Below are 23,239 nucleotides of genomic sequence, written 5' to 3'. Positions count from 1 at the left end.
GCTGATAGAGAACCAGCCGTATGTAATCACATGGTAGATGTCGACGAGTAGGCAGCGATCTGCCACTAGACTACTCAATTATTGGCTGTCGGCGACGAGGCAGCGGTCGCGCAGAAGAGGTTAATGTGGAAGCCAACAGAAGAGGATGTGTGTATCGCGAAGGAAAATATACGGCCAAGATGTGGATCACACTATTTTTCGAAAAATCGCAACTGGCTGGTGAAAGTCAAGAGCTTTACGATGAACACTCGTCTTCAACACATCCTGCTACTAAGCGACAATCTTCGGTTCTGAGAGCAAGACGGAGCAGCTACGAACTAAATACCCGGTCCCACAAATAGCTTACTACGTACACAGAAGCGGCGTTTAGTTCCATACACCTGGCAATGATAAATTATGCGGTAGCGAAGAAAACAGCGTAAGCGACAAAGAAATGAAAAATGTACACTTCAAGAGCAAATCAAATAAATAAGAAAACAATGAACTACGACCCAAGTAACAACACACGACTCGACGATTTCTGATCATTGCCAAGATAGAACGCATGGAAGACACTGCGTGGATTTGAAACAGGAATAAACGCAACGTAAGTACTTTTTTTCACCGCAGGCAAAATACTTACTAATGAAAACAGGTTTAATATAGAAAAGCATAGTTTTTAAATTTACGAATCATGTGAACGTTACATTCCTACTGTGAAGGATACTCTGTAAATCGGTTGCGTCAGGGGACGTTCTTGAAAAGGCTAATAATATGACGACTGCTCGCATAATGCACGTTCTAATCCTGGTTCCGGCACAAGTTTTCGTCTGTTACTTCAGACATATATAAAAGGAGTAACTAACAAATATTTGATTTCGTCAGGCACACATGCAATCACACAAAACACACTGAACAGAAAACAGCACAAGTTAACTGTGAAGAATTTTGGTATTTAAGGCAGTTGACGACTACGCAAAAGAAATAATGGTAGTTTACGAAGAATGCTTATTACCGGTTTGACGTTCGGCAACAATATATGGACTAACAATGCAGAAAAATCATTCAAAAATTTAGAAATTTTTAGCGAATGCGTGATGTGTGTTCACAATTACTAGAAGAGACTGTAATGAAAACGAACTCGACAGGGTCAGGACTTGTAATCACGAGAACGGATGAGAGATGACAAATGTCGTTCTTTGCTGGATTGCAAGAGATATTGAGAACTTTAATTAATTCTTGCTGCTGATGATGAGTGAGCAGTAGCTGTACTAGTGCAGCATAGCGGAACTCTTCTGCTTTCATGTCAAGGAAAATGATGCGGATAGTCATCTTTTGCTAGTGGAAGTGTGTGGACAACACATACTGACCGAAATAAGGTGCAGAGATTGATTTCAACGATTCAACGCCAACGATTTTGGGGTGAAGCGTCCTGGTCGATGTGGTATACCATGAGCAGCTGGGACTGGGTGATATGGTGAATACTAAATTCTACGAAGCACAATTACTCAAGTTGAACCACACACTTAGAGGCAAACTCCCACAATATGCCCAGGGACATATTGTGTTGCAAACCGAGTGACTTCGATGGGATGTCTTACCCCAAGTGCCACAATCACCAGACATCGCCCTTCTGATTATCATTTGTTTCGATCTATGCAGCACGGCACTTCTGAACGACACTCCACATCTCTTAACGCCCCCGAAAACTGGCTCCGTGAGTAGATCACCTCAAAAGAACCTGAATATTTTTTATCGCGTAATCCAAAAATGTTACCCGAAAAGTGGGAAAAGGCTGTAGCTGCCGAAGGACACTGCTATGAATAACTTGTCTTATAATTCTAATAAAATAAATATGTGTTTTCTTTCCAACAAAAACCGAGAATTAATTCAGGTAGCCAATAAGAAAAAGGGCCGAAGGACGCCCTAATGGAAAATTGGTAAATTATATTAGAAATATGAAAAATCGACATAGATGCAGAGCACTGAAAAATCTAGAGGAAGCTTTTATCTAACAGTAGATGCCATACATCTGGTGATGTAAAACACAATAAAATCGAAGAGCCAGTTAATGAGTATTTCGTATTTTGGGCAGTTGAAGGCTATGACTGAATGGACAGCAATATAAATGAACACAAGAGTAAAAATGACCAGCTAGCTTTTGAATTACGGTTGTACCGTCCCACCGGTAAGTGAGTAGTTAAAAATGGTTTAAATACCTGTGAATATTTTGACTTCGGTGTCTCTCGACGACTGTATACATGAGCTAAAATATGCTTGTTCAATAAATACAGGATACCATAATGGATTTCACTACAATGGTGTACGCCACAACTGAAGTAAAGTAAGTACGTAAATTTATTCACTTCAAAACCTATATCTTATGAGCTCATGATCAATCTTCGGTGTAATAAGCCTCGTTGTTACTACTACTGCTAACCGATGGTAGTACATACTACACTGACGATATTAAATAGTCCAGATGCAGTAATTTGATAGAAATGCGTGTGTGAGGTCCATTGCATTGTTCAACACTAATACTCAACAAAGTACGAATATAAAGTCACATATCATTCTGCCTTTTGCGATATTAAATCAAACTGTTTAACGCTCCGAAATAATCCGTCACTTCACTGTTCTAATACGGTGTTTTAGAATATGTCTAACCCACGAGATGCTCAATTGTAAATCCAAACCTGAATCATGCACCAAGAACTTATCTCAACTGTACGCACAGATCTATCCTCTAGTGGGTCCAACACTCATCTGCCCCAACACCACTAGAGGCCGAGTATTTATACTCTTCCTACAATGTACTACTGGCTACAATAATGCAAAACAATTTATAATATGAAATAGCTTAAAAGCATTATCAAACACTCTATAATATTCTCTACTCTGCTAGAACAAGTTTAAGACATTTTCTTAACAAATAAAAATCACATTAATATTTAAATTGCAAATATAAGCATTCTAACAATGCTAAACGATCAATTATCTACATTTTGTTAATTAGGCTCGAGATCTAATTCCTACCATTTACAGATGATGAGAACGAAATACACTGTTCTTTTATCTAAACATTTCCCATATATTATTTCCCCGATTCTGATTTTGACTGTTTATGGTACAAAGGGTATTGTAACTACTATTGTTTGGTATTGCTATCATTCTTCTAAAAGCCTTTTTTCCTATTATCGAAAAGTAATTGATTTTAATTATAGCTGGAGATATAAGAGTATTGATCTAGTAATACATAATGCAGGGGTGGTAACCATAAGCCTGGTATGTTACACGGTGTCGAGACAAATACTTACAGTAGCCAAGATGCAGTTTGCGGAACGTACGCCCCTTTACACCGAAATTCCTTTTGTTAGCCGGTTGTTTACCCGAACAACCTTAGGACATTTGGGTGCTCTCCTACCTTAGACTGCACAATTCACATTTTACGATCTATCAATTTTTCCATGAATATATGAGTTTTCAAGAATGGAATGCATTCTTGAGACAGCGAATTGCGATGTACAGGGAACTACTCAGACGTAATCGCAGAGATTATTACAACTGTCAGTCAATAAATAAATCATGAACGCCAGAATACTGCGTACCATTTTAAATCTCGTGGCCGAGTGCTTCTTAGAAGGAGGTAGTCCACATAGTACGGAAGATAGCTGGTGAACAGTATTCCGCGGTCAATGCTTGGTGACGCACTCCTAGTGCAAGACAGCAGGTATGCCACAGGAGTTAATTGACGAGAAGTGATGGTGCGGACTGCATTTAATGTAAGCTGCTTTCAGTACAGGAATTCAACAAATGAGAAAAATCACAAAGGGATGGTTAGTCAAGTAATTAAAAGAATGATTTTCTTGGCATAAGTAGTTGTATGAGGTGAGGGAGAGGACAAAATAATTTACAATGTAACCACAGAGTGTGTCGCCGGCGTTGTTGATGTAAGATTTTATCACTGATTTTGGGAAACTGTGAACACTGAAGAGTCGATGGAATTAACCGTATCGTGATTGCCAATTCGGGCTGTAAGTATTCCGAATATCTCTCTTAGCAAGAGGCAATGAACCCACATAGTGTTGTGTCGCTTATGTATGTCACACACAAGAAGCCAACGACAGCAGGGGGCAGTGCCTGGCCCTGAATAACTTTCATTCTCATCGTTTCCGAAGAAATGTTCCCTGTGTTTTTGCAGAAGATGGAGCCACCCACGGACTTTTTCACATACAGATACAGTATTTTCACTCAGTTTCAGTGTCCATATATATTTACACACAGATCACTAACAAAGGAATTCAGAAAGGGGTTTCTGTATTTACGTACATGAAAGAGTTTCGCGCAAATGTGATATTTTGTGGTGCAAGGGGGTGCTTGCGATGTAGTCAAACTGGCAATATTTGGGTCATTAGGTCTAACTAGGCACACTCTTCTAATTTTAATTTGTTCATGTTGTTGTTGTTGTTGTTTTCAGACCAGATACTGGTTTGATGCACCTCTCCGTGCTACTCTATCCTACGCAAGCTTCTTCATCTCCAAGTAACTGCTGCAACCCACATCCCCGGCTGCAACCTACATCCTTCTGAATATGCTTAGTGTTTTCATCTCTTGGTCTCCCTCTACGATTTTTACCCTCCACATTGTCCTCCAATACTAAATTGGTGATTCCTTGATGCCTCACAATATGTCCTACCAACCGACCCCTTCTTCTAGTCAAGTTGTGCTACAAATTCCTCTTCTCCCCAGTTCTATTCAGTACCTCATTAGTTACGCGATCTACCCATCTAATCTTCAGCATTCTTCTGTAGCATCTCATTTCGAAAGCTTCTATTCTCTTCTTGTCTGAACTATTTATCGTCCATGTTTCAGAATTTGAAAGACAGTATTCCAATCAACATTGTCAAAAGCTTTCTCTAAGTCTACAAATGCTAGAAACGTAGGTTTACCTTTCCTTAATCTATTTTCTACGATAAGTCGCAGAGTAAGTATTTCCTCACGTGTTCTTACATTTCTACGGAATTAGAACAGATCTTCCCCAAGGTCAGCTTCTACAAGTTTTTCCATTCGTCTGCAAAGAAATCGGGTTAGCATTTTGCAGCCGTGACTTATTACACTTATAGTTCAGTAATTTTCACACCTGTAAACACCTGCTTTCTTCGGGATTGTAATTATAAGTCTGAAGGTATTTTGCCCGTCTCATACATATTGTTCACCAGATGGTAGAGTTTTGTCAGGGCTGGCACTCCCTAGGCTATCAGTAGTTCTAATGGAATGTTGTCTAACCCCGTGCCCTTGTTTCTACTTACGTCTTCCAGTGCCCTGTCAAATTCTTCACGCAGTATCATATCTCCTATTTCATCTTCATCTACATCCTCTTCCATTTCCACAACATTGCTCTCAAGTACATCGCCCTTGTATAGTCCCTCTATATACTTCTTCCATCTTTCTGCTTTCCCTTCTTTGCTTGGAATTGGTTTTCCGTCGGAGCTCTTAATATTCGTGCAAGTGTCTCTCTTTTTTCCAAAGGTCTCTCTAATTTTCCTGCAGGCTGTGTCTATCTTACCCCTAGTGATATATGCCTCTACAGCCTTACATTTGTCCTCTAGCCATCCCTGCTTAGCCATTTTGAACTTCCTGTCAATCTGATTTTTGGCATGCTTGTATTCCTTTTTGCCTGATCCATTTATTGTATTTTTATATTTTCTCCTTTCATCTATTAAATTCAACATCTCTTCTGTCACTCAAGGATTTCTACTACCCCTTGTCTTTGTACCTACTTGACCCTCTGCTGCATTCACTACCTTGTCTCTTAAAGCTACCAATTCTTCTTCTACCGTATTTCTTTCCACTGTTCCTGTCAATCATTCCCTAAAGCTCTCGCTGAAACTCTTCACAACCTCTGGTTCTTTCAGTTTATCCAAGTCCCATCGCCTTAAGTTCCCACCTTTTTGCACTTTCTTCCGTTTTAATCTGCAGTTCATTACCAATAGATTGTGGTCAGAGTCCACATCTGCCCCTGAAAATGTCTTACAATTTAAAACCTGGTTCTTAAATCTCTGTTGTACCCTTATATAATCTATGTGAAATCTTCCAGTGTCTCCAGGCCTCTTACATGTATACAACCTTCTTTCATGATTCTTAAACCAAGTGTTAGCTATGAACAAGTTATGCTCTGTGCAAAATTCTACCAGATGGCTTCCTTTTTCATTCCTTACCCTCATTCACTATTTACCTACAACTTTTCCATTCAATATTCACCTACAACTTTTCCTTCTCTTCCTTTTCCTACTATCGAATTCCAGTCCCCCATGACTATTAAAGTTTCGACTCCCTTCACTATCTGAACAATTTCTTTTATCTCATCATACATTTCTTCAGATCATTTCTCCGTATGTAGGTGGGTGCCAACAGAATGTTTTCGCAATCGGAGGAGAAAACTAGTGACTGAAATTTCATGAGAAGATCTCGTAGCAACTAAAAACGCCTTTGTTTTAATGACTGCCACTCCAATTCACATATCATGTCTGTGGCACTATCTCTCCTATTTCGCGATAATACAAAACGAGCCGCCCTTCTTTGAACTTTTTCAATATCATCCGTCAGTCCTACCTGATACGGATCCCACACCGCACAGCAATACTCCAGAACAGGGCGGACAAGTGTAGTGTAAGCAGTCCCTTTAGTAGATCAGTTGCACCTTCTAAGTGTTCCGCCAATGAATCGCAGTCTTTGGTTTTCTCTACCCACAACATTATCTATGTGATCGTTCCAACTTAGGTTACTTGTAATTGTAATCCCTAAGTTGAATTTACAGCCTTCAGATTTGTGTGACTTATCGCGTAATCGAAATTTAGCGGATTTCTTTTAGTACTCATGTGAATAACTTCAGCTTTTCTTTATTCAGGGTCAATTGCCACTTTTCGCACCACACAGATATCTTATCTAAATCATTATGCAATTTGTTTTGGTCATCTGATGACTTAACAAGACGATAAATGACAGCATCATCTGCAAATAATCTAAGAGGGCTTTTCAGATTGTCTTCTATGTCGTTAATATAGATCAGGAACAACAGAGGGCCTATAACACTTCCTTGGGGAACGCCGGATAATACTTCAATTTTACTCGATAACTTTCCATCTATTACTACGAACTGTGACCTTTCTGACAGGAAATCACGAATCCAGTCGTAGAACTGAGGCTATATTCCATAGGCACTCAGCTTGGTTAGAAGACGCTTGTGAGGAACGGTGTCGAAAGCCTTCTGAAAATCTAAAAATACGGAGTCAATTTGACATCCCCTGTCGATAGCACTCATTACTTCATGAGCATAAAGACATAGTTGTGTTCCGCAGGAACGATATTTTCTGAATCAGTGCTAGCTATGTGTCAGTAAATCGTTTTCTTCGAGGTACTTCATAATGTTCGAATACAGTATATGTTCCAAAACCCTAGTGCAAATCGACCTTAGTGATATGGGCCTCTAATTCAGCGGATTACTATTTCCCTTTTTGGGTCTTGGTGTGACTTGAGCAATTTTCCAGTCTTTGAGTACGGATCTTTCTGTGAGCGAGCGGTTGTATATAATTGCTAAATATGGAGCTATTGCATCTGCATACTCTGAAAGGAACCTGACTGGTATATAGGTCTGTCGGTAAGCTGAAGAGTAACCGAGCGAGTCCCCACTCTGCCTACCCGTCTACGTCACAAGGCGCTACTACAGGCTGTTTCACAACGTAGTACCGGTCCTGCCGCGGAGCGCACTTTAAATCTGTGGCGACGCCGTGTACAGATACGTCCCGGCTGCTGCTTTTATTTTTAGACAAATGCGTTAAGACCAAAGGGATAGAAAGACGACAGCTTCTTCGGAAACAGAACATTATAGAGTAAATAATATTAACAGAAGAACGGGAGTCATGATTCTACCGCCGCGCAGGGTAGCCTCGCCGTCTGTGGCGCCTTGCCACGGTTTGCACGGCTCCCCCCGTCGGAGGTTCGAGTCCTCCCGCGGGCCTGGGTGTGTGTGTTGTCCTTAGTGTAAGTTAGTTTAATTTAGATTAACTAGTGTGCAAGCCTAGGGACCGATGACCTTAGCAGTTTGGTCCCACAGGAACTTACCACAAATTCCCAATTTCCAGGATTCTACTACAAACAGTACCGAATGCCTGTACCTCTACTGTTATTCGTAAAAAGAACTCCATGTAACGCAATCAGTCTGTAGAATTTAAGGCTTGTTCTTACTTTGTGATTCTACTAAAAGATAGAAGTTTTCTTTGAATGGCTGCATTGAAACTTAACGATTCTTGCAACACGAAGAGTGTTTAAAAAGTAACTAAAAATTTATAATTTTGTGTGTTGTACTAGTCAGATTTTCAGTACCGGTACTTTTTTTCTCACTGTCTTCGTAAACATGTCTGAAAAGTATGTGAAAAATGTTATGCATGTTGGATATTTACTCTGTTGTCCGCTGTCAAAAATGTTACAAGTGTTTTGGTAGCACCAACGATTGTTTATTTTGTATAAAAATGGATTAGAGAATCTGTATTAAATTTTGTTACAAGAATTGAATAAAGTGTATGAAATTTTTCGAAATGTTAAATATTGCTTTTGGTGTGTATGTTATGAGTAAACCAAGGATATACAACTGGTATAAACATTTCAAAGCAGGCCTTATTAGGACAGCGGTTTTACAAGTACAGATGAGATTAAAAATGCACAGTTAAGAGACCTATAAACTATCCTTAGGAAACAGTTCCTAAAGTGTTTCGGAAATTAGATAAACCTCTGGCATAAGTGTGTAGTATGTAATGGGGTATATTTTGAAAATGATAACATTGCTGTAGATTAACAAATGAAGTTCTTAGCAAAAAATAAAAATTAATAAGTGAACGCACCTCGCAGGTCAAGCTTTTTACTTAGAAGTCCAATATAGGTTTACATATTTCGAAGGAAATTTCAGCAGTGTTTAGAATAGCTATTGCTCACATGTTTTAAGCAATATGTGTTAGAACCAGATGAATGGTAACAGAAATATATATTTAGTGACAGAATACATTCGAATGCTGCTGTTTCATAAGCATCAACGGTTTTACGTGATTGTGCAACTGTCTATAACGATGGGTTTCCTCCCAAAATTATTAGTTTTCTTTCGTGGCGATTCCAGTAAAGCATGCGGCTTATTTTTGCTTTTACTTCCTTATGCGTCCTATTGTGGCGAGGCTGACGTTTGCATAAATTGCAGGCCTTTGATTGGGACTGGTAATATTGCGCCAACAGTTCTTTTTGTGTCGCCTCTTTAACACACAACATTAGACGATCGAACGCTCGTTTCTCCGCAAATACCTTCTCTTCTTCGTATTCTGCACATTTTCTTGCAATGCAGGGCGAACATCCACCACTTCCGGATACTGAAGTATATCAGTGAGTATACAAGGTTAACTGATTGACACTGGCAACTAAGATCCCATGAACAGAAACGATGTATCACTGCACGCCGGTCTATACCACTAGACAGGTAACGGGAAACTGATGTTGGGTGCCCCTGTAGGCCTGTGGCAGCGTTCTTCCGGGAAAGGCCACTTCCCCCACCAAAATCGCCGCTCGCTCTTGAGTTTACAGACAGACCATCTGGACCGGAAGCCTTGCCTTCATTAAGTGACTTAAGCTGCCTTGCTACACCGATAATATCTACGTCTATGTTTCTCATCTTCGCAGTTGTTCTTGATTGGAATTTCGTAATATTTGCTTCGTCTTCTTTGGTGAAGGAGTTTCGGAAAACCGTGTTTAGTAGCTCTGCTTTGGTGGCACTGTCATCAGTGACCTCACAATTGTTATCGCGCAGTGAAGGTATAGATTGCGTCTTGCCACTGGTGTGCTTTATATATGACCAGAATCTCTTTGGGTTTTCTGCCAGATTCCGAGACACAGTTTCGTTGTGGAAATAATTAAAAGAATCTCCACCTTCACAATTCTCTATTATTCCAATCTCGTATAGCGCGCGGAAAGAATGAACACCTATATCTTTCCGTACGAACTCTGATTTCCCTTATTTTATCGTGGTGATCGTTTCTCCCTATGCAGGTCGGTGTCAACAAAATATTTTCGCATTCGGAAGATAAAGTTGGTGATTGGAATTTCGTGAGAAGATTCCGTCGCAACGAAAAACGCCTTTTTTGTAATGATTTTCAGCCCAAATCCCACGCCTTTTTTGTAATGATTTTCAGCCCAAATCCCGTATCATTTCTGTGACACTCTCTCACATATTTCGCGAAAATACAAAACGTGCTGCCCTTCTTTGAACTTTTTCGATGTACTCAGTCAGTCCTATCTGGTAAGGATCCCACACCGCGCAACAGTATTCTAAAAGAGGACGGACAAGCGTAGTGTAGGCAGTGTCCTTAGTAGGTCTCTTACATTTTCTAAGTGTCCTGCCAATAAAACGCAGCCTTTGGTTAGCCTTCCTCACAACATTTTCTATGTGTTCTTTCCAATTTAAGTTGTTCGTAATTGTAATACCTACGTATTTAGTGTAATTTACGGCTTTTAGATTAGAGTAATTTATCGTGTAACCGAAGTTTAACGAGTTTCTTTTAGTACTCATGTGGATGACCTTACACTTTATTTCGTTATTTACACGATAATCAAAGGTGTCGTCTCACATGACTCATAAATATGCTCGGAATGATAGAAAGTTCAAGTCACAGGAAAACTCGCGTCGAAAGGAATCCAAAAAGCCCAAGGTGTCCAACGCTGAGTGAATGCGAGAGCTGCGGCAGGGTCGTGAGGGAAAGGAAAAAACGGCGCAAAGCGATTACAGAGCTGGACAATCGGTCATACAGCATTCTGCGACAGTCCAGACGTCTACGGGTTATGTGCAGGCGCCGTTGAAAGGCAACACAGAAACAGCGATACTATACAGATGGCAACATTACGACTCCAGACGAGTAACGCGACCACGAGATACGTCGTGTTGTCAACCGACGCTACTGCGATCAACTTGTGATTTATCTATTCTGTAACCATTACACTACTATGCATAATCATTGTATTAAAGAGATCGGTGATTGAATTATATACTAATATGAAACACTTGTAATGATTTGATCCCGACGTTTCCACGAAAAATCTACAGCGCGGACCCGAACTGTACACATAATTATATACTGCCCGGCCGGTATTAGGACTGCGATGGTCTAGTAAAAAATTCATCGAGTCAATCGCACTGAAACCAGTACATGGAAACTTGAACTGTGATGTGATTCTCCTTGGCGGGCGGACGTGAGTGCAGGGTCTGTGAAGAACGTGGTGAATAGTAGGGCAGCGCACGTGACGTATCCCACGCTGGCGGAAATGACGCGCGAGACGAGCGTGGGTGTTCGCCACGCCTCCACGCGAAACACTGCGCTACTCGAGCCAACACACAAGCGCACATGCAGAGAGAGAGAGAGAGAGAGAGAGAGAGAGAGAGAGAGAGAGACCCGGGGTTCTCTAACGAGGACACACTATTATGCTCGGTCAATTCTTATCAATCTGAACATCCAGACATGTGTACGAACACTGTTCTTACCGACTCCAGGGTCTTAATGGCGGCTCTACGAGCATTTCTCTTCTCAGTTAACATATGAATTCCTACTTACAGCTTTCGTCCCGATTCCTACTTACAGCTTTCGTCCCGTAGTACTTAAATGCCTCTGGAAACTCCGTGAGGGCACGTCGTAAGACGAAGACTTAATCGTACCTACAGGTTATGACGATAAAATCAGAGAAATTCTTATTTAACGGATATTACCCAACAGTTTTCTTCGTACAATCCTTCCGTAGATGAATGGCAAAGATATAAAAATGGTACTTGTCGTTTGTGGTGTACTGGTATAGATATAAATCGAGAAACAAGGAAGGAAGATTAGGATTTAATGTCCTACTGCAAAGGAAGTACAACCTCCACCGATTCGTCAATGAAAGAGAGAGAAAAAAAAATTGAGCACGTCCTTCTTCAAACGAACCATCCCAGTATTTTCCGTATGCGATATAAGGAAGCCTGTTCCTAAACGGGGATGGCAGTCGTTGCTTGCTTCATTTCACTATGCAAACGATCAAATAATGTTGCATTACAAGATTCAATCGATAATTCACTCTTTTCTAAACAGTTCACGACGATAATACTCAAAGGGTCCCTACAAACTAGTGTCACTGTTTGGCCATTGATTGGTTTTGTTTTTAGGATGTAATGGTGGTTAGACCTTACGTCTACAGCCACATCTATACTATGCCTCAGCTTCTTCTTCATATGCTATTATAAAATGAGAGACATCGGCTTCTTAGCTCTAGATTCGGCACATTTCGCACCATCGCAAGCACAGGAAACGCAGAAATTCATTACGAAATTTCAGTTCATAAAAGGATCTCAAGAATTTTAATACGCCCGGTTTCTATTTCAAGATTTTCACTAGTGTTTTCTTAAAGAGAAACATTAATCGCGCAACCAGAAGCCACCAAAACTGCACTGCTCCTATGACCACATTTAAATTTATTCATCCACGAACAATTAGTTTACAACACTGCGTCAGAGATCGTATAAAAAATCCACAACTACTTTATACTAGAATGTGGTAAAAATCTCTCATTACTGTACGGTGTTTGTCTTTGTCCGCTTCTGCGGATCATATGAAATAGTCCAAACTAATTCGCATTGTGCATTTGTTTGAGAGGCTGAATAAAACCTTTACAAGGTCATGTTCACCAAAAGTTTCCACTATTTACTATAAATTTATCCGCTTATAAACCCAGCCTCTGGTGTTATTAAAAACTAACAAAATCCGCACAAAATCGATGGCGATTACTGCCCTTCGTCATACAATCGTTTCCATCTCTCTCTCTCTCTCTCTCTCTCTCTCTCTCTCTCTCTCTCTCCCCTCCCCCTTACCCTGTCGTTAACGCTGGTTTCAGAAAAGCTCAGTGGACGCTCGCTGCGACTGTGACTCAGTGAAGCAGTCACATCTGGACTCTTTACTGACCCAGTTTGCAGAACAACATGCGCATCCGCTGTGTCTGTTCTAATTCTATTTGGTGACGTCCACAGTTTCCGAAGGAAGTCAGGCCTCTAACATTATTTTAGACGTTGAGAAATTAGTAGTATTCGGAGCTCATGTAACACTGGCTATTCCACGAGTTTACTTTAAAGAAATTAAGTTCTGTTAATATCTCACGTTTCTGTCAAATCGATCCCCAGTTTACTAAAAGTCTTCATTTGTTGGAATAGATGGCAGTCAGAGAGTACTAAATGAAACGCAGAGACAGACTTTTGCAGGCGTCTAGTTGAGTAGGTTCTTTTTTTCATTTTTTATTTTTATTTTTTTCCGCGAAAGATAATTTTCCTCCCTTTAATTCACAATCCGGGCCTCACTCATGTATGTCTTCATCAAGTTTGTCCAGAAGACTTGTGTGCTATTTGCCAGATAACCTTAACCTTTTGCAAAGCAATTAATAAGAAGGGTCCACTTTGCTTTCCTAAAAACAATGACCTCAATCTTTGCAACAGATGATATTATTATCCATGCAGACAGGGTGAGTCACGTAAGATGTAAACGTATTTGAAATTACAATGAAATCAAGACCATTAGCTGCTTACAGGCCTTGATAAATATCAACGGGAACAGTTGAAAATGTATACCCCAACCGGGACTCGAACCCGGGATCTCCAGCTTACGTGGCAGACGCTCTATCCGACTGAGGCAACGAGGACACAGAGGGTAGTGGGACCTCAGGGACTTCTCTCTGGCACGCTCCCCGTGAGACCAACATTTCCAACTAAATGTCCACACACTACATTTGTGGTGCCCCTGCCCACTATTCTCATTACTCGCGGCAGTCAATCTACCGATTCCCGCAAGAGTTTGAGCAATGTGAGCGCACACTTCTTGCATCACCTGTAATCTTTCCGTTACTTTCGTTTCTACCTGATTTTCATATTTATTACTTTGTCAAAATATCTTCCAAAGACATCTGCTAGCTTCAATGAAGGGAACATTTTTTTCTCATCATCCGTTACGATTAAATTTTGCGATCTATAAATGCCTCTCGCAAAACTTACCAGCCGTCAGAAGGAGCGAGATAATTTCTTGTATTCTCAATTCACCTCAATAGGTGGGCGCTTTATTCTCGATGCTTCTGCCATATGATTCTGTCCGTCCGTCTTCTTTCTACCGTGTATGCTATCGTTGTATTTTCAGAGGGATTCTTCAGCCGTTCTAATCTTCACTGGCTCTTTACATTCATCATCAAACCACGGCTCCACCATTTCTTTGCAACTCCACCAGTGATTCCGGACGAAAGGCAAGTCATGACTTTTTCTTGGTATCATTATTATTAATATGCATTACAAAAAATAGGTTGGAAGTAAAACAATTTTTATAGAAAATTACAGGAAATAGGTTTATGAAGTCATAGTAAGTACAATGCCTCAAACTGCCGGCTTCCGGCATTTACACACTCCTGTAGTTTGGTTTGTACACTCAAGCACAGCCTGGTAAAGGATTCTTTGTACTGATAGAAGCCGACCTCGGGGACGATCAGTTTGGATTCCGTAGAAATGTTGGAACACGTGAGGCAATACTGACCCTACCACTTATCTTAGAAGAGAGATTAAGGGAAGGCAAACCTACGTTTCTAGCATTTGCGGACTTAGAGAAAGCTTTTGACAATGTTGATTGGAATACTCTCTTTCAAATTCTGAAGGTGGTAGGGGTAAAATACAGGGAGCGAAAGGCTATTTTACAATTTGTACAGAAAGCAGATGGCAATTATAAGAGTCGAGGGGTATGAAAGGGAAGCAATGGTTGGGAAGGGAGTGAGACAGGGTTGTAGCCTCTCTCCAATGTTATTCGATCTGTATATATTGAGCAAGCAATAAAGGAAACAAAAGAAAAGTTCGGAGTAGGTATTAAAATCGATGGAGAAGAAATAAAAACTTTGTGGATCGCCGATGACATTGTAATTCTGTCAGAGACAGCAAAGGACTTGGAAGAGCAGTTGAACGGAATGGACAGTGTCTTGAAAGAAGGATACAAGATGAACATCAACAAAAGCAAAACGAGGATGATGGAATGTAGTCGAATTAAGTCGGGTGATGCTGAGGGAATTAGATTAGGAAATGAGACACTTGAAGTAGTGAAGGAGTTTTGCTATTAGGGGAGCAAAATAACTGATGATGGTCGAAGCACAGAGGATATAAAATGTAGACTGGCAATGGCAAGGAAAGTGTTTCTGAAGAAGAAAAATTTGTTTACATCGAGTATAGATTTAAATGTCAGGAAGTCGTTTCTGAAAGTATTTGTATGGAGTGTAGCCATGTATGGAAGTGAAACGTGGACGATAAATATTTTAGACAAGAAAAGAATAGAAGCTTTCGAAATGTGGTGTTACAGAAGAATGCTGAAGATTAGATGGGTAGATCACATAACTAATGAGGAGGTACTGAATAGAATTGGGGAGAAGAGGAGCTTGTGGCACAACTTGACTAGAAGAAGGGATTGGTTGGTAGGATATGTTCTGAGACATCGAGGGATCACCAAGTTAGTATTGGAGGGCAGCGTGGAGGGTAAAAATCGTAGAGGGAGACCAAGAGATGAATACACTAAGCAGATTCAGAAGGATGTAGGCTGCAGTAGGTACCGGGAGATGATGAAGCTTGCACAGGATAGAGCAGCATGGAGAGCTGCATCAAACCAGTCTCAGGACTGAAGACCACAACAACAACAACAACAACAACAACAACATGAATGTCTTTGGATGCTCTTTACGTAAATTGACACACATGGTCAAGAGTGCATGGTTTTTTTTTTGCAAAGACTTTATCTTTGATAACACCTCAGAAGAAAAAGTCGACTGGAGTGAAGTCCAGTGATCGTGGTGGCCATTCAATTGCCCCTCATCGGCCTATCCACCTGTTAGGCAATTCGTTCTCAAGAAACCTATGCATTGTTAGAGCATAGTGGAGAGGAGCTCCATCGTGCTGGTTCAAATGGCTCTGAGCACTATGGGACTTTACATCTGAGGTCATCAGTCCCATAGAACTTAGAACTACTTAAACCTAACTAACCTAAGGACATCACACACATCCATGCCCAAGGCAGGATTCGAACCTGCGACCGTAGCAATCGCGCGGTTCCGGACCGGAGCGCCTAGAACCGCTCGGCCACCGCGGCCGGCCATCATGCTGGAAGTAGAACTCTTTCACTGCCTTGCTGTACCGGCGTCCCACAGAGTGTTAAGATAGAAGTCGTGGAAAAAACTGGTCCGATTATCCCATGACATAAAAGGCACGGATAAACTGTAAACCCAAGTTGATTCAATTGTTTTTTCAGTTACAGCATACGGGTTTTCTGTAGCGTAATACACACAGTTATGCTTATTAACTGCGCCTGGCAGCCTAGAATTCGCTCACCAACAATTGTTTTCGAATTACGCCGTCATCTTGCATTTCTTCATTCCGAAGCATGTCGCGGAATTCTAAATGGCGATCTGGACCTTGATCCAGTAATCCATGAAGTAATCTTGGCCGATACACCTACAAACCTAAACGCTCCATTAGACTACCCAATGATTACGGGTAATCTTCAGCAACTCAAAACAGCTTCTACTTTTGGATTGCTTCGGGCTTTGGATAAATGCCTGTGCAACTTCCATTTCATTTTTATGGTTAGTAACATTCACTGGTCGACCACTCTTTGGGGCATTACAGATAGACCCAGTTAGATCAAATTTGTCGTGCAACCTGTAAATTGATAGCCTACTTGGTGGAGGTGTATTGAATTATTCTGCCCATTTCTGACGAACCCGTTAAGGATTTTCTGTCTTCCTCTCTCGTTTAATTATCCACTTCCGTTGGTGGTCGCTTAAATCTCAAGCTGTGATTAACGGAATATCAGAAAAATAAAAATCTGTCTTAGAGCAGATAAAAATGTAGTATACCATATTTTATACCTACTTATGCACCCCCTCCCCATACTTACTGCCCTTGCAGACGACCCTCGAGATCTTGCAGATGCTGCTGTTATCTATATGAGGTACTACCTGAAAAAGGTTGCACAAATATCCAATCGCTGCTTGATAATATTTCAAAGTGGTCTGAAGACTGGCATCTTGGTTAAGTGTTCACAAGTGTAAACTGTGCACTCCACAAAACGAAAAACTACAATATTATACAGGGTGTTCGGAAATTCCTGTTACAAACTTGTAGGACTTTAGACGTGAGTGAGTACATCATATTTTGAGCAGGAACCCGTGATACTGTTTCCATTCTACGACGGTTTCATTTCAGATATTTAACTCATCCACTTCAACTTTAGGAACTGAATTAGGCCTGATGCAGTACAATTATTAGGTAACAATTCCAAAGGAAACATAACGAAACATCCACTTATCACTTAACCGCATTTGTTTGTAGTTAACGCACTAACTGGTTCTGCATATTTTATGTTCCTACTAAACGTACTGTACTCGTTCTCGGAAGCAGTGCCACTGAATGTCCGCCTCGCAGCAGGGCAGGCGTTAAGTGACATCAGGTGGTTGTCTGACATAGTACACGCCGTCCTGTTCAGCAACTTGAGACTTTTCTCTTCCTTTCCACAGACGTGGACCCATTACGTATCTGAATTGAAACCGTCGTAGAACCTGAGAATTTAAGAAGTAAAGAGCCCCGGAATCACTACTGCTGTGTAAACACCGCCAGGCGGGTCTCCCATGCCAAGTTGCTTGTTATATTTATCAGATACACTACCTGATCAAAAGTATCCGGACACCTCTATCTAATGCGGTATTGCGAACTAGAGATCTCGAGAGGGGAACGGCCAGTATAAAACTATGCGGGCAGTGTTGCGTTTTCAGCAAAGAAGTAGCTTTCCGGCAGGCATAAGATAGTATTAATCGGCCAGCCCTCTGGAAGATAATGCAGTAGTTCAGTATATCAACAAAGTACGTTAGGATGACTGCAGCTGGTTAGAACAGAACAAGTTGTCAAGTATGGTCTGCAAATCAATTGGCGGCACCCTTCATTGTTATGAATGGGTTGAGGAAGGCTGACCCTCTGTCGCCAGTTCTGTTCAACAATGCGCTAGAAAAGGTGATACATCCAGTTGACCGTACTAGAGTGATGGAGATGGTTGGGAGTGAGGCGATCCTTGCATTTGCAGAAGATGACGAGATCGTAGGCGAAACTCTGAATGAGGTGACAGTAGGTACATCTCGATTTATGACATAAGCGAGCAAACTGGGGTTACTCGTCAAGGATGAGAAAACAAAGTATAGACAAAATGATATGGACGCAATCGGTATAAACGGTCACAATTTTGAGAGTAGAAACATCCAAGTACCTGGGGTCAATATTGTCGAATAAAAGTGACGAGAACAAAATTCTACAAACAATAAATGCGAATCGGCTGGTACTACATTTTAAACCCCCTACACATGTCACCCAGAGTATATAAGGAAAGCAAGATACAGATGTACGTGTCACTACTGCGACAGGTTATATTGTACGGTTGTGAGACGTGGGCAGCTATACAAACCGTGGAAGAGCATACCCGTGCACTCGACAGCAAGACTTTTAAGAAAAAATTATCGTCCGCTACATACTCAGAAACTGGAAGATGGGAAAGAAAGCGGAATGAAGGTCTGCGTCGGCGGTTAAAAAAAGCTGATACTGAGAGAGTGATTGCTGGACAGGACATGTTCTCCGAGCAGAGGGTACTCTGGTAAGGAAAGTATTAGTACAAGAGCCAACTGTAGAAGGGGTCGTCCGCAAACGAGGTGAAAAGACACAGAACTTTAGTGACCCTGGAAGAAGCAGATCTAACAGCCAGCATTGAGGATAACAGAGACAGAAGTAAAGGTCAAACATATGTAATCGATTTTTTGATGTTACAATTCTATTCAGTCACGGCTCGTGGACTAGACGTGTTGATCAATTCATTATGTTTTTATGTTTATAAATTTGTATATTTTTGGCTTCTGCCATGAGCAATAATTGATGATGGTGATTAATAATAATACGTACTTATGCATCCACCTCCTGTACAATATACGCTTCCCTGGAGTGCAATGACTATAATCAAAGGTAAATTGGAGCAAAACGAGGAATAGACATAGTGAATAATGAATGCAATAACAAGGCAATACTGACCTTACGACTTATCTTAGAAGAAAGATTAAGGAAAGGCAAACCTACGTTTCTAGCATTTGTAGACTTAGAGAAAGCTTTTAACAATGTTGACTGGAATACTCTCTTTCAAATTCTGAAGGTGGCAGGGGTAAAATACAGAGAGCGAAAGGCTATTTACAATTTGTACAGAAAGCAGATGGCAGTTATAAGAGTCGAGGGGTATGAAAGGGAAGCAGTGGTTGGGAAGGGAGTGAGACAGGGTTGTAGACTATCCCTGATGTTATTCAATCTGTATATTGAGCAAGCAGTAAAGGAAACAAAAGAAAAATTCGGAGTAGGTATTACAATCCAGGGAGAAGAAATAAAAACTTTGAGGTTCGCCGATGACATTGTAATTCTGTCAGAGACAAATGGCCTGAGCACTATGCGACTTAACTTCTGAGGTCATCAGTCGCCTAGAACTTAGAACTAATTAAACCTAACTAACCTAAGTACATCACACACATCCATGTCCGAGGCACGATACGAAGCTGCGACCGTAGCGGTCGCCCGGCTCCAGACTGTAGCGCCTAGAACCGCACGGCCACTCGGTCGGCGTTGTCAGAGACATCAAAGGATCTGGAAGAGCAGTTGAATGGAATGAACAGTGTCTTGAAAGGAGGATATAAGATGAACATCAACAAAAGCAAAACGACGATAATGGAATGTAGTCGGATTAAGTTGGGTGATGCTGAGGGAATTAGATTAGGAAATGAGACACTTAAGGTAGTAAAGGAGTTTTGCTATTTGGGGAGCAAAATAACTGATGATGGTCGAAGTAGAGAGGATATCAAATGTAGACTGGCAATGGCAAGGAAATCGTTTCTGAAGAAGAGAAATTTGTTAACATCGAGTATAGATTTAAGTGTCAGGAAGTCGTTTCTGAAAGTATTTATATGGAGCGTAGCCATGTATGGAAGTGAAACATGGACAATAAATAGTTTGGAAAAGAAGAGAATAGAAGCTTTCGAAATGTGGTGCTACAGAAGACTGTTGAACATTAGGTGGGTGGATCATGTAACTAATGAGGAGGTATTGAATAGGATTGGGGAGAAGAGAAGTTTGTGGCACAACTTGACTAGAAGAAGGGATCGATTGGTAGGACATGTCCTGAGGCATCAAGGGATCACATATTTAGCATTTGAGGGCAGCGTGGAGGGTAAAAATCGTAGAGGGAGACCAAGAAATGAATACACTAAGCAGATTCAGAAGGATGTAGGTTGTAGTAGGTACTGGGAGATGAAGGAGCTTGCACAGGATAGAGTAGCATGGAGAGCTGCATCAACCAGTCTCAGGACTGAAGACCACAACAACAACAACAACAACAACAAGGACGAAAATACAGGAGGATGAAACGGAAGAGATGACATCCGTGTTAATGCACAGAAATTATTAAAATCATGTGCACGTAAGATTTTACGTGGAAAAAACTGTAGGAAGAAGAAATGAGCAATTGAAAAAGTTAATACGGTCATTAAGATGACGTGACAAAGAAATAAATAAACTACATTTAAATTCATTAAATGAATAAAAATAATGATCATGGTTATTACGATAAAGATTTACAAACAAAAAAATTCAAAGCAGCTAATGAGATTCGAATCCACAAGCTGCTGCATATTAGGCTTGTACTATAACCATTACACTAGGCAAACGGTGTGCACTGGTTAATTTGTTTATTCGTCGATTATTCGCAAACGAGGGTCCACCAGGGTGAATGGTTGGCTGCAGGGCGTCACACCTGGAACCTTAACCTACAAGCCTGCTCCAGATAGGTGCGGGGCGCTGTGGGCGCGGCTCGGCTCGGCTCGGTCGCGGCGAGGCGCTAGTGGCGCGCGCGCCCCGCCGGCGGGCCCGGCGGCCAGTGCGAGCCGCGAGAGCCCAGCGGCCAGCCCTCCCAGCTCGCCATGGGGTCCTCCACCGCTGCCACTGCCACTGCCGCACTCGTCTTCGCCGCAGCCTTTGTCGCAGGTACTGCACAGCACAGCACGCCACTCGCTCACCTCTCCGTCCTGCGCCCAAGAGGAACCACCGGACCGGAGCGGGACATTCCCTCCACCCAAAGACAGGACAGTGCTGGAAACACCCGCACATCGCTGTGCTACCGTTAAGCCGTCGCATACCCTGTAGCTTTCCTCGGCTTCTTCACAGTGCGCCCGAATACACAGACGCTGAGGCACGAAATCTCGACTCGTTTCAAAACGCCTCAATGTGAACTCCAATACCACTGTGTTAACTACTTATTGTGTTGTGAAGTCGCTGCGAGGGATTCTCCCTCATCAGGTGGAGAATAATAAGAACGCGAGGAAGGCATCCGTCGTAGATACGAGAATGCTTTGAACCTAGACTGCACACGAATGTATCTGGGCTGGTTCCAACTCAAACGGTTCCCAAGTCGAGACAATTACTCGATATAAAAATTTAATACTTCAGTGAAGTACACGCTAGTGTCGATTATACCAGACGAGTTAAAACTGTGTGATGGACCGGGAGTCATCCCGGATACTCGTCTCTCGCAGGAGTTACGTTACCAATTGTGCTATTCAAGTACGCCTCACGGCGTGACCCACGGCATTGACTAGCACCTATAATTTCTCCAATCTTCACACAGCTCTCTCCTTCGATGCTGTTAGGAACAGCACCTTCGGAAGAAAGGAGATAGCAAAATCGCAGGTAACCGGCTTAAAACCCAGTCTGGCTCGTACTGATCACGTATATTTAAAACAGTTGCTTACATATCAGCTCATAATACCAATTGTAGAAAAATGGCTCAAATGGCTCTGAGCACTAAGGGACTTAACTTCTGAGGTCATCAGTCCCCTAGAACTTAGAACTGCTTAAACCTGACTAACCTAAGGACATCACACACATCCATGCCCGAGGCAGTATTCGAACCTGCGACCGTAGCGATCGTGCGGCTCCAGACTGTAGCGCCTAGAACCGCTCGGCCACTTTGGCTGGCCAATTGTAGAAGCTAGTAGTGATGGAAGGGACTTTAGACATTATTTCCAAGTCTCCGTCACGGTCATTGAGTATTCGCTCACGGTGAGGACGACAGACAAATCCACACTATTTTTCTTGAAGGAATATTTGCCTTAAGTTAATTTGCGGAAGTCACGGAAAATCTACATTCGAATGGCCGGAGGTGGATTTCAACCCCACTCCTCCCAAATTGTACACGTTAGTGCTCTAACCACTGCATCACTTCCATCGTCACTGCAAGTAGTCGAGGTCAAAACAAGGCTATAACCCAGGTTTCCAACAGTTTCCAGTAACAACAAATGCTTTGTGCGACACAACTTCACTGCACCCCTTACAAGGCTGTAGTCAGTTTCCTGCCTGTTTATATTTCCCGTTTAACACAATTCGAAAGAAAACAGTATGGCAAATTTTTGTACCATGTACCACGACTGAAAAAAAAAAAAAATCCAAAAACCCAGTTGCTGCACAGCTCCGTGGCACTAAAGTGCTTTATTCTGTCCAGAGCCGTGTGTTAAGTCACGTGTGACATTTGAGCCCAGCCAGTACGGCGGCAGCTCTTGCAGAACGTGTGATAGGCTGCAGGTGCGCAGTCTGACCTGCAAGGGATGTCCAAAAATAGCGCCGGATCGTAAGTGCACGGACGCTTCATTGGAGAGACGGGGCTGCAGGTAGTTTAATCGCCCGTGCCGCGGAGCCTACCGTAAAATGACCGACTTTTTTCGTCTTCGAAATCTGACTCTGCTAGTTGGGGGGCTCCCAAGAATTGACGCTAAGCTGGCTCGATGTTCTGGCGCTACTTCAAGTCACTTTCTTGCAATTATTCACCGCCTCTGACGACCCACAGGATATAGTATCCCTCTTACAAAAGCACATTTTCCTCGCCGAGTTTAGATAACCTGACGCGTTAATTCGCTCTTCCTTGCCGAACTTATAAATATCATTGCATCATTTTCCTGGAATATCTCCAATAGTAAACTTAACTTTGACGTAATTTTGTCACGATCTGTATGATATTCGAGTGAATTATGTAACAGCACGTAACAACGATGAAGGTTTAACTTAGGTGGAACAGCGTTAAGA

The 23,239-nt window shown here is 41.8% G+C and overlaps 2 protein-coding genes across 3 annotated transcripts in view; one reads left to right on the top strand and one right to left on the bottom strand.

Moving 5' to 3' along the window:
• Positions 1-23,239, bottom strand: part of LOC124804884 (putative protein FAM10A4) — a 187,751-nt gene that overhangs the window by 34,876 nt on the left and 129,636 nt on the right. The window lies entirely within an intron of this gene.
• LOC124804883 (uncharacterized abhydrolase domain-containing protein DDB_G0269086) overlaps positions 21,011-23,239 on the top strand; it is a 78,435-nt gene continuing 76,206 nt past the window's right edge. Inside the window, exon 1 of the mRNA XM_047265248.1 lies at positions 21,011-21,148. Coding sequence (XP_047121204.1) covers positions 21,085-21,148 — 64 coding nt within the window. The 5' untranslated portion in view covers positions 21,011-21,084. The remainder of the gene's footprint in view (positions 21,149-23,239) is intronic.

Source organism: Schistocerca piceifrons, chromosome 7, assembly GCF_021461385.2.
Source record: "Schistocerca piceifrons isolate TAMUIC-IGC-003096 chromosome 7, iqSchPice1.1, whole genome shotgun sequence".
NCBI classification, from domain to species: domain Eukaryota; kingdom Metazoa; phylum Arthropoda; class Insecta; order Orthoptera; family Acrididae; genus Schistocerca; species Schistocerca piceifrons.
The sequence above is the reverse complement of the archived record's forward strand: the minus strand, read 5'-3'. Positions and strand labels throughout refer to the sequence as shown.